A 12,003-nucleotide genomic window follows, 5' to 3' on the forward strand; every position below is an offset into this window, starting at 1 on the left:
GTTCTGAGGATGTGGAACCATAACCCCGACAAATAATCTTTATCTTGAAAAGTAAACAATGGATTGAAACATCCCCCGTTTTTGAGTGAATTTGTACGGACACATAGTGATAAATAGGCTTAACGTGTTTTTATGCAAGTACTGTCATATTAGTTTGTTTTAAAAATACACTTTAAAAAGTAAATTGGGGAGACGTGTTTGAGGCGTTTTCAAGGATTGACGATAATAATTAAATTAAATTATATTCAATTCAATTAAAATAATTATTTTGATTCAATTTTAATTCAAAATTTTAACTGATAATTTGCACTTTTAAGAGAATCATTGCGCTGGCAATTTACTTCAAAATATGGGAGTGAATATCACTTTGCGACACACTGTGAATTTGTGTTATTTGCAGCGTGGATCTACAGTGTAGGCTACTCAGTGAGCGCGTGACCTCAGAGCGCTGTTCAATCATACACGAGGAGATGATGCGCGCTCTTCAGATCAAAAAAATAATTAAAACTAGTTTATTGTTATAATTGTATATGTTACTGAAATCTTTAACCCTTTAGAATCCTTTAGGTTGTCAACGCTATATATATATATATATTTCATGAACACTTTAATATAATTGCATAGGTTATATTGCGTAAAATAAATTAAATGCAAATTTAAAAAGTTAGGAATGTCATTAAACATTGATTTAATGTTTTCAACTTCATGTGTATTTATATTTCAGTGTAGGCCTACACATTACTACTCAACAATTAGGAATCTGTTAGTGACTTATCAATAGTCTTCTCTCTGTGTTCATTTAACTGATATGATTAAACTGATTATTTTAACTGATACTGAATAACCTTTATAACTAACTGCTGAATAATTTCCCAGGTGATGCATTATAGAGAGTGACAGATATGAGAGGGTCATCACCTTTGACACTGTGGCTTTAAAAGTTTCCAAAATGTTTTACACCTCTTTGCTTCTTCATAGTCAGCTAAATCATTCAGTTTATGTATAACCTGGCTTATTTACTGAAGTATAACACATTTTGTCCTTTTTGCAAAATAAAAAAAGCATTTAAAAGACATTTGTATTGTAATGTTTTACTAAATAGATGGAAATGTAACATTTATGTACACATATAAACTTGATAGAATTTTAAGAGAGTTAAAGAATATTTAAATACATTTTTGTTTAAAATGTATTGCATTTCCATACATGTTTAATCCTATTTTTATGATTACAGTTAAATGATTTCTATATCCCTAACATTTAAATAATATAAAATCTTGCATTTCATCCATTTATTCCTGTTAAAAAAACAGGATGGCCATTTCCCCCTTAATCACTTTAGAAACTCTTCAGTTCTTTTAAAAGCAGCTATAAAACTAAATTGACCAAGTATGGATGAGAAACATGTAAAATATCTGTGCATTGATATTACTTTATCAGGACACGTGTGTTATTGTCCCCAAGCAAAAGTCTGAAAGAGAAAGTAGTAAAAATTAGCAGCCTCATATCATACATTGTTCATATTGCCTAATGACAATAACTATATAATAATCCTAAGATCTTTACCTTACTAATGCAACGGCAATAAGCCCTCCGGCAATCGGACCGACCCAATACACCCAGTGATAAGTCCAGTAGTTGGTTAGCACTGCAGGTCCAAAAGCTCTTGCAGGATTCAGACAGGTACCAGACACATCACCCCTGCAAACCACACAGAGTCATTTAACCTTCAGTCTGTACAGAGACAAGGGCACGTGTCTTTCTGAGCCACCACATGAATAAGCATACCCTGCTAGAACATTAATAATGAGCGTGCAGCCCACCATAAACGGCACCAAGGGACTTTTGCTCTTGCCATTTACGGCACCCAGTAACACCACTATGGTAATTAAACACGTCATAGCGGTTTCACCCAATAAAGCCTTCACAATCTGATCTTCTGACTGGAGAACTGTAAAAGCAGCACCTTGAGCTTTGCCATAGTTTGCAGCTGAGGTCATGCCCTGAAAATCAACCAGAAAAAATGTGTCAAATTACTAGTGAAGCTATGTGAAGTTTTGCATTGCATTCAGATTTTAAGATTTATGCTTTGCTATGTTCCCAACACTATAACCTGAGAGATTAAGCAGTTATACTAAACTTACTTTGGCCATGGTTGCACCCAGCAAACCTCCTGTGATCTGAGAGATCAAGTATGGTGCCACCATCTTCAGATGCATTCCACCACAAAGGTAGACAGCTATTGTGAATGCCGGATTGAAATGCGAACCGCTGTGTAATCAAAGTAAAACAATGCATTTAAGATATGATGCATTTGTTGGTCTGTAATATTAAGGTATTATTTTTCCCTAAATACAGTTTGTTTAAAGCAAATTAATTCTATATTTTATAGAATTAAAAATGTTTACATTGCAAAGAGGTAACATTTATTTTATTTAAATCACAAGTTTGCATGAAGTGGTCCACTCCACATTTATAGTATGCTAGAGATTTATTACCAGTACCTGATCTCTGCCATGCATGCAATGAGTACCGCCACTGCAAGACCATGAACCAATGCCGGCTGAAGTCTGCCCGCAGTCTCCACATCTTCAATGACAGAAACACATCCTATAAACACAAAGAAGGTGGTGCCCACCAGCTCGGCTACACACGGTTGAAACACTCGCTCATAGAGGCTCATCTTTCCCACTACTGGTTGTTTCATCAATGCTTTCTCCATGTCTTCAAGTTGCACTTCGGCTTTAGCCATTATTCCCAAGTGAGAGCTAGAGGTCCAATGGATGTATCTTATATTAGAGGCAGAGGGCATGTACTTATCATTTGAATGGGAGTAACAGGGAACATTACATTGCTTAGTGACCTTTGAGGGCAAATATGTTGTTCATTGATCCGAATGTCAAACCACTTCATTTGAGCTATTGGAGTTTGGAGAATACATGCTTAAAGAGATTACTTTTTAACATTCATCCACACTCAGCTAATTTAGGTCTATGAGAACAGAGTATATTTAAACATGAGAAAGTTTAACCTGCAAAATGTCTTGGTTATACAGGTTACAAGAAAAACTAGTAACTTAACCAACTTAATATTGGAAAGGCATTTTCTCACTAAAAGCACAAATTAAAGGTTAACTTTACGGCTATTAGCATGGGAAAGCATTAGAATATAACTGCTATGAAAATAACACATTTGTGACCCTGGACCACAAAACCAGTCCTACTGTAAGTAGTACGGGTATATTCAATAGCCAACAATACACTGTATGGATCAAAATTATCTTTTTAATTCCAAAAATCATTAGGATATTAAATCAAGATCATACACTGAAAAAACGAACTTTTTGGTGTAGTAATATTTATTATATTAACTCTCATAATTTCTACATAATAATAATAACATTTATTGAGAACTATATTTTCATAAGTAAAATGATGATAAATACACAATTAATTCATGTAAAAAATGAACTGTGTGGGAATAGTAAGTCTTATTAGATATTATAAGTAAAATTTACTTAAATTTATTTGCACATGTACCCACAATTCTTTGCGCCTGAAAATTTTTATTTTTTAAGCTTTATCACAGAATAAGAACTGATAAGAACTTTAACTACTTAAATATTTGTTAGCAAAATGTCATAAAGGTTTAAGCCCTTATATTATTGATGTTGTTTTGTTGTAAATAATAATTTTTTGAAGTCACCGTTCAGGTGATCAGTGTTTCTTTACATGAACGCTGTTCAGAACATTGTATTGTAATTCTCTCCACAGTGCTGATAATGCATGTCAGAAACACAGTTTGTGTGCGTTTCGGTTCCGAATCAAGTTTATTCAATGACTGACTTGTTGTCAGTCATGAATTTTGTGTTATAATGCCATTTATAACACTAAAAATAACTAGGCCCATAGGAATATGTTAAAGAATATAACAAACAGAAAGTACGATTTATTTAATATTATTAGGACAGCAATGCTTCAATTAAAAAAAAAACCCTAATAGACTTTACCTAAACGATTAAAATAAATCTAACTTCTAAATAAAATAATTAAGTAACATTTAATGAATTATTTAACATATGTTTTATCATGCAATTTTAAGTAAATTTTATTTGATTTTAGTAAGTAGTAAGTAGTAAGTTTTACTTATAAAAAAGCAGTAAATTTTACTTAAAAAAAGTTCGTGCAAATTGTTACGAGGATTTTTTAAAGTACATTTTACAAGTTGTTTTTTTCAGTGTATAAAGATATTTTGTAAATCTCCTACCATGAATATATATAAAAAATATTTATGATTAGTAATATGTGTCACTAAGGACTTCATTTGGACAACTTCAAAGATGATTTTCTCAATAGTTTTAGTAGTAATTTTTTTGTACATTCAGATTCCAGATTTTCAAATAGTTTAATCTTGGCCAAATATTGTCCAAAAAAAGAACCTTATGACTGGTTTTGTGGTCCAGGATCACATTTAAATTTGTGGTAAATAAAATAAGAGAATGCTAACAGATTATTTTGTGTGATTAAATGTTGTGTAAACCATGTGTTGTGCCTGAGCAGGTTGAAGTAAGAGAGAAAATAATAAAATTTGTGAGTTTAACAGCCTAGCTGTTATTAAACATAATTGTAATTGTACCTCAATTAATGAAAAAGATAATTTTTCATTGAGATGTGCCTTGATGTGTTGATTTTATTACAATTTATAAGAGTTATTCATTGAAAATAAATATTGGACTGAATAGGCTGACATTGTGTACATAAAGTTTAAATCGAATCAATGCAGAAAATTTGCCAGGTTATGCGTAATTGCTGGTTAAGTAAGGAATAATTGACGACAGGTCATTGAATTATAATAAATTAATACACACACAAGGTGGTAATGCCGTAACACCGTGGGTGTGCATTATTTTTAAATAATTCAAAGGACCAGAGTCAATTATTCCTCTTATAACACGGTTACCACAAACATTGCTCTGGTGCCTATTTTTAAGACATTTGACAAGTTAGGAGTGCGGTTATCAAAAAATAATGCATACACATGGAACATTTCTCAACCAATCAGAATACAGCATTCAACAGACTCATGGTATAAGCTAAATTGTTGTATCATTTAAGTGAATACAATTTTAGATATAGATCTACACTGCCAAATAAAAAATCAATGTGCTGCTGGTTACTATTATATCTCTATAGCAGAATATCAACACTGGCCACCAGGTGACACTAGACTACATTGAATTTGAAGTTGGGGCGTAATCACAAACCTGTCAAACGACTTTTTTATTTAGTTTTTTATTTAAAGGGGACATTTTTTTTCATGTTTAACTCCACCTATTTGCATTAAGCTTTGTATAGTTAGAACCGCAGTCATGTTTTTGAATGGTCATGCATCATTTCCTCAGTTGCCACTGAGACAGGAGAAATACAGATTTTAGTGTTGCACTTCCTTCTTTCAATGATGTAAAAATCATCATTTTGCATAATTAAAAGCAGGAAGTCCAATATCTTTGTTGAGGGGGTAAGACTACCAACACCCCTTTTCTCTGTCAAAAAGGCACCAAATTCTAAATGTATGTTACATTTCGACTACAAATATGACGCACTTTCAATAAAGATTAATGTTTCTACTGGTGAAATGCTCCTTTAAGTGCTATAATTGGGTGCCAAGTGCTTCTATCAACCTAGAAAATGTGAGAAAGATCAACTCAGTAACTTAGTTCTGGTAAACCATTCTGTGCAAGCATGTGAACAAATAAAATTTGGCTCCTCTTGTGATGTCAGAAGGGAATAATATTGGCCCTTAATCTGTACTATCCAACCACAGCACTGCAATTTAGTGCAGAATTCAGCTCATTTGCATTTTAAAGGACACACCCAAAAACGGCACATTTTTGCTCACACCTACAAAGTGGCAATTTTAACATGTTATTATAATAAATGATTTATATGGTATTTTGAGCTAAAACTTCTCATACATCCTCTGGGGACACCAAAGATTTATTTCACGTCTTAAAAAAGTAATGTGAAATGTTCCCTTTAATTTGTTTTATTCTGTGCCTTTAAGTTAATGCAAAAAAAATGCCAAATAAAACTATTCATGTCAAGCCTTAGCATATAACTTAGCATTATATTCTATTGAAGCTCTGTAATTTATCTACACAAACCTCACTAAATACATCATTTTATTTTAAAGAGCTTTTTTTTCAAAGAATAAACGCTTAGGTCTGAGTTTAAGGCACGTGGGATGTATCTCAACCAGCGGACCGAGGGCCACTAGGGGGCATCAACAAACTTCCAATCGGGCTTCAAGGTGACTTCACTCATTTAAAATAATACTAAACAAGCATTATAATAAGCTTAAACAACTTGAAGAAATGTGCAATTAAGATTTTTCAAGTTTTCAAGTGGTTATTTTATAGCTAACACAGCTTTCTAGTCACACCAAGCTCTAAAATATTTTATTGTGTGCAAATTGTGTTTCGGATATTATTATGGACAATTAGAAGACTAAAGGATGAAGTCAAAAGGTTGATATTTACTGTTGTATGCAGTATGGCACCCTGTGCTAATCTATACATTCATACTGAAGGTGTCATGTGTCACTGTACAACAGGGAAGTGAACTGCACTTCCTATTTCCTCGCGTTGCTGCTGTTCAGTGACCCAGCCTGAAAACGAGAGGATGAAAAGCGAAAGAAACGCTTCGGACGTGAAGTTTTTCTATGAATAAAGTGCATTACAGTACATGTTACTGTGTCTCGGGTTCGGATCCGGTTGCGCGCACAATGGCAGCGTCGCGCTCGCGGGCGTCGCTTTGATTTACCCGGGACTTTTGCGTTTCTCAAGTTTTATATGTTGGTGGATGAAAAGATAACAAGATGAAGAAACAGTTTAACCGCATGAAACAGCTCGCCAACCAGACCGTCGGCAGGTTTGTGTTATTTTACAAAGCTTGTACTCTGAACTAAAGTCGGGAGTGTCATTGGGTTTACGTGTGGAGCGAAGTATCTAACAGATTTTAACACTTGCAATGCTTGCTATGCAACAAGATACAGCATTTAAGAAAGATGACAAATCTCCTGTTGGTAGACACATTAAAAAAACCTATAGTGCGTTTGGAGACATTGTATCCACGTGAAAACTACTGTAGTGCACTTTGTGATTTATTATAGTCAACTGTAGTAAGATTTATATATACTAGTGTACTAGACATTGAAGTATACTACAGTATGTACTGCAGCTTTTCAATATATTTAGTAAATACTTCATAATACTATGGTATATTAAAGTAATTATACTATAATCCTTCACACAAATTCAGAAATTAACCAAGGTAGCCATTATAGTAAATGTGTAGTAATTGTGCTTATTTGTACTTTGTTTCCATTAATAAAACAATGGTTAAATTATGGTTACTGTAGCAAATCCATGGTTAATTAGTTGTAACCATGGTTTAACTATATTGTTTTCATTGTAATAAAACCATAGTTCATTTTCCTAAGGAGTATAGGGAAGTTTACTATAGTAAATACTATAAATTAATCACAATAATAGTAAATTAATGGAGCTCTAATGCTGTTATGGGTTTGTAGTACTAGTTGCATTGTATACATTAAATGCTGTGGGGATCATGAATGTATGTGTGTATGTATGTGTCAGAGTTCGTCTTGACTTAAAAAGCTCAGACAGACACATTGTTCAATATGTGCACGTGCTTTGCGATTTCAACATCACCCCTACTGAAAAATCCAGCAAGGACCAGCATAGGCTGGTAGCTGGTTTTTGCTGGTTTAAGGTGGCAGTAGCTGGTCTAAGCTGGTCCTCCCAGCCTGGCAAAGCTGGTCAAGCTGGTGGATCAGCTGGTCTTCCAGCATGACCAGCTAAGTCCAGCTAGACCAGCTTAAAAAGTGACCAAAACACAGCTAGACCAGCTTGCTACACCAGCAATACCAGCAAAAACCAAGCTGGGAGACCAGGTAAGACCAGCTCACCAGCTTGTGCTGGTCTTGGCTGGATTTTTCAGTAGGGACCATTTAAAATTTTCTGCTAAAACGTCCTTTTAATATTTGGCTTGCTGGAATATCAAGTATGCAGGAGCACAACAATATAATTTTGTTTGGTAAATCTCACTCCACCCCTGTCAGGTATTTCTTTTCAGAATGTCATGCTTGACCTCATCTGAAAGCTGGGGTAGGCGATATATTGAAAGCATCTTCACATCCTGATAAAAATAAATAAGCAATTTAATAATATTATTAAACATAAGCCCTGTATATTCTGCAGAAGTCTTTGGAATGTAATATGTCCGTCCAATCACTGCGTTCGGTCCGAATGCAATGATAGGATGGCTTACTTGTCTGTCACTCAATGTATTTGCACAAATCTGTGCACCCTGCTTGCGCAAACATCAGACATCATTAACATGAGTTGAAGATACATTACTAGGCACTTTATGTTGCAATTTCTATTTTTGTGTTTTATACATGCTTGTTTTGGAGGAGGTGTGGCTTTAGAGATCTTTCCCTCTTTTATATTTTCAAAATATTGCTAGCTGCTGCACAGCTTCCTTCACTAGATTTAAACTACTGTTGCTGTGGTCTTCATTGTGATGCTATATGGTTTCTGAATGATTGCTTTATGACCATCTAAAAGCCTTTTCAAAACATCTGGTCTTTAGATCTGGTCTCAAATTCTGATTGTAAGTCTGAGTATCATCGCATATCATTTGTGTCTGTCGCACACGAGTACAAAGCAAATTACACACTGTAGTTTCATATCTGTGGTTTAGGGGTTTGTTAAAATGCCCAACCCCTGTAGAGTTAGCAATGACAATAGGATCCCTGCTTTAACAAATAGTACTAATAGTCCATTCATTCTCACTGCAGACAGCACTTTACGGTGGTATTTGTAGGGTAGAGTTGACATTTACATGGCTCAGGGAAATAACAAAACTTCAGATACTGCAAGAGTTGTTGTAACTTGTTTCCCTGCGGTTGTTTCATAAGAATGGCAAGGAACGACATGCGTGATTTGCCTTTCTTTCCACATTTACTTCTGCATGAGTGAAAGGGTTAAAATAGTTTAAAATAGATGCATTCCTCAGTAACACTTTACAGTATAGGTTTTATTTGTTACCATTAGTTAATGCATTAGCTAACACGAACTAACAATGAACGATACTTCTACATCATTTATTAATCTTCGTTTATGTTAATTTCAGCATTTTTTAAAAAAAATGTAAAGGCACAGTCCACTTTTTTTGAAAATAGGTTCATTTTCCAGCTCCCCTAGAGTTACTAATAGGGATGCACCGAATATTCGGCCACCGGAAATTTTCGACCGAAAATGTCCCAAAAAAGCATTTTCGGTTTTTGGCCGAAAGAAATTTATCGCCAAAACAAATGTTGTGATGACGCAAACAGAAAGCGCGAACTGCACGTGCTTGTCTGAAGCAACATGTCTGTGGTGTGGATGTATTTAATCGCAAAAAGGCGCTAAAGTGAGCAGCTTTCTGTACGCACAGAGGCATATGCGGTTGAATGTGTCCGGTCCAGACGTGATCATCACAGTATGCCCTTCAAAGATCAGAACTCTTGATGTGTAAACTTTAGAGAGAGCCGCGCTAATGTTTCTCATACTGTAGTCCATTAACATACATTTGGCGAATAAAACAATAAAAAACAATGTAATGTTTTTATGTGGAGTGACTGTTTATGCTGCGCTGTTTGGGATTCGCCCTGGGTCTCAGTGTGCGTGCGCGTTTAAGTGCCCTCAATAGTGCACACACGAGAGAGACGCGTTTCAAAAAACAAGCGAACATAAAATCTTTCTGTTATTGACAGGGCACATATAAACAAAATGATCTCCACAGTATTCTTTTTCTAATAAAAACATTTGTTTTTTGCTTAAGTGTATGTATAGATTACAGTCAGAAACCAGTCTGTGCTTATTTGGTCTTAAAGAGACAGTAACCCCAATTAACCTACATAAGTCTGTGTCAATAATGTTAATCAAACAACCCAAGACAAAAAGAAAGTCACTTCTGTAGCTCTAAAAATAATAATATATTTAATTTATACAATAAAGATAGTGTTATGATTCATTTTATTTGATTTCTGTACCTAATGCTAATTCCAGACCTTATTAATGTACAACTTCGTTCTTTTTTTATAAAAGTTTGCAATTTCTTTATTTGTTATTAGATTTTTTCCCACCCCCTTTTTGCTGATCCGAAAAAAATTATCCGATCCGTGCCTCAAATACTGTAATGTGATCCGAACCATGAGTTTTGTGATCAGTCACACACCCCTAGTAAAGTTAGTACACAGTGATAGCCATAAATGCAATTGTACAAATAATTGCCATAATAATTTCTTTCGGTGTTTCGGTTTTCGCCATTGGTTTTCCTCTTTTTTGGTTTTTGGTTTCGACCAAGAATTTTCATTTCGGTGCATCCCTAGTTACTAGAGTTTACTGTTTTGGAATCCATTCAGCTGATCTCCGGTACCATTTTTAGCATAGCTTAGCATAATCCATTGAATCTGATAAGACCATTAGCATCGCGCAAAAAAAGAACTAAAGAGTTTCGATATTTTTCCGATTTAAAAACTTGACTCTTCTGTAGTTACATCGTGAACTAAGACCGACAGAAAATTAAAAGTTGTGCTTTTCTAGACCGATGTGGCTAGGACTATACTCTCATTCTGGCGTAATAATCAAGAACTTTGCTGATGTAACATGGCTACAGCAGGCGTAGTGATATTACGCAGCAGCCGGAAATAGTCCCCTGCCATTGAAAGTAACCAAGGGGACTATTTGTGGGCAATGCGTAATATCACTACGCCTGCTTCAGCTCTATCAAAAATGAGATAATGATGTTAACCGAATGCGCTCGACATACTATACCATACGTTCATCAAATACTTCCGCTTTGTTATTGTGTAATTTTTTTTCATGTATATTTTTTGGCCAGTTTTTGCCTTTTTATTTAACAGTGAGTTTAGGAGAGGACAGGAAAGTACATGGAGGAGAGAGCGGTATGGGATTGGCAAATGACCACAAGCCGGAAATCGAACACGGGTCGTCGAAAATGCGAAAGTACCACATGTCGGAGCGCTGCCCACTACACCAACGGCTCTGACTTATTGTGTCATTTTGACCTCTATTGGTAAAAAATCCTACATATTGTGGCTTTAAGTTTCTTTTATTTTTGATAATTTTTTCCATCATTTCGTAGATTTACTTTTGTGTGACATGTAAATGTCACGGTATGTGAAGGTGTGGACAGCTGGTACATCATGTGCTTGTCAAAGTCTTTCACATCGTGTGATGCAGTTTCAGACAAATCTGTCCCATCTCTCATTGAGACTTTCAGAGACGTCACATTTAGATACAGTCTTTAAAGTTATAGCCTCTGTGATATCATTGCGGTTCAAAACGGAAAAAAACCTACAGAATTGTGCGGCTTGTTGAAGAGAGGTCTGCCGTTATATTTTTAAGTCACAATATAAACAAAAAACCCAGGCCATATCTATAGGGGCCAAAATATAATTTCATCATAATATCAATATTTTGACTTGAGCCAGGAAGCAACCACCCAGAACATGCTATCAACCACAAAGCAACGCAACACTCAGAACACCTTAGCAACCTCATATCAGTACCCTGGCAACCACTAAACATCATATTGGTGAGTTTGGACTAAGTCATTAATTTTGTGTCAGATACAAAGATGAATTGCAAACAATCCACAACATGCTTAACTAAATTCAAACATACCACATTGGAAACTATAAGTGGACATCTGTGTCTTATTTCTAAAATTGCCTGATTTCTTGCTAATTGCTCGTTTCTGATGGTCATGGATTGAAGAGTTCTCTTTAGGGTAATTTTTCATCTTGACATTTAAAAGAGGTCCATAATCCAGTGGTTAGGTCTCATCAACTGCCCCAGTGTAGTTTAGCAATAGTTCCTGAAACTAAAAACAGATGTTCAAGTGAGCTTGA

General features: G+C 35.0%; 2 protein-coding genes across 4 annotated transcripts in view; one reads left to right on the forward strand and one right to left on the reverse strand.

Moving 5' to 3' along the window:
* Positions 1 to 930: 930 nt before the first annotated feature.
* aqp8b (aquaporin 8b) lies at positions 931 to 3,015 on the reverse strand. The gene is made up of 5 exons (XM_055180469.2): positions 2,505 to 3,015; positions 2,145 to 2,271; positions 1,789 to 2,003; positions 1,567 to 1,701; positions 931 to 1,471 (listed from the first exon to the last, which is right to left on the reverse strand). The coding sequence occupies exons 1-5, from the start codon at positions 2,810 to 2,812 to the stop codon at positions 1,429 to 1,431; spliced, it is 828 nt and encodes a 275-aa protein (XP_055036444.2). The 5' UTR covers positions 2,813 to 3,015; the 3' UTR covers positions 931 to 1,428.
* Positions 3,016 to 6,599: 3,584 nt separating this feature from the next.
* arhgap17b (Rho GTPase activating protein 17b) overlaps positions 6,600 to 12,003 on the forward strand; it is a 46,778-nt gene continuing 41,374 nt past the window's right edge. For 2 of the 3 annotated variants that reach the window (XM_055194726.2, XM_055194729.2), the window contains exon 1: positions 6,600 to 6,929. In XM_055194726.2, the coding sequence (XP_055050701.2) occupies positions 6,877 to 6,929 (53 nt within the window). In that variant the 5' untranslated portion in view covers positions 6,600 to 6,876. The remainder of the gene's footprint in view (positions 6,930 to 12,003) is intronic. The other variant, XM_073857583.1, reaches the window with a different exon arrangement.

The sequence above is a fragment of the Misgurnus anguillicaudatus genome, chromosome 19 (assembly GCF_027580225.2).
Source record: "Misgurnus anguillicaudatus chromosome 19, ASM2758022v2, whole genome shotgun sequence".
Classification (NCBI taxonomy): Eukaryota; Metazoa; Chordata; class Actinopteri; order Cypriniformes; family Cobitidae; genus Misgurnus; species Misgurnus anguillicaudatus.

Excerpts from the sequence above, each read along its gene's own strand:
- aqp8b (XM_055180469.2), bottom strand. The coding sequence starts at position 2,812 with ATGCCCTCTGCCTCTAATATAAGATACATCCATTGGACCTCTAGCTCT. Across the intron at positions 1,702-1,788 it reads ATTATTAATGTTCTAGCAGG|GGGTGATGTGTCTGGTACCT; the intron begins GTATGCTTATTC and ends TGTGGTTTGCAG. Across the intron at positions 1,472-1,566 it reads ATTGCCGTTGCATTAGTAAG|ACTTTTGCTTGGGGACAATA; the intron begins GTAAAGATCTTA and ends TTTCTCTTTCAG.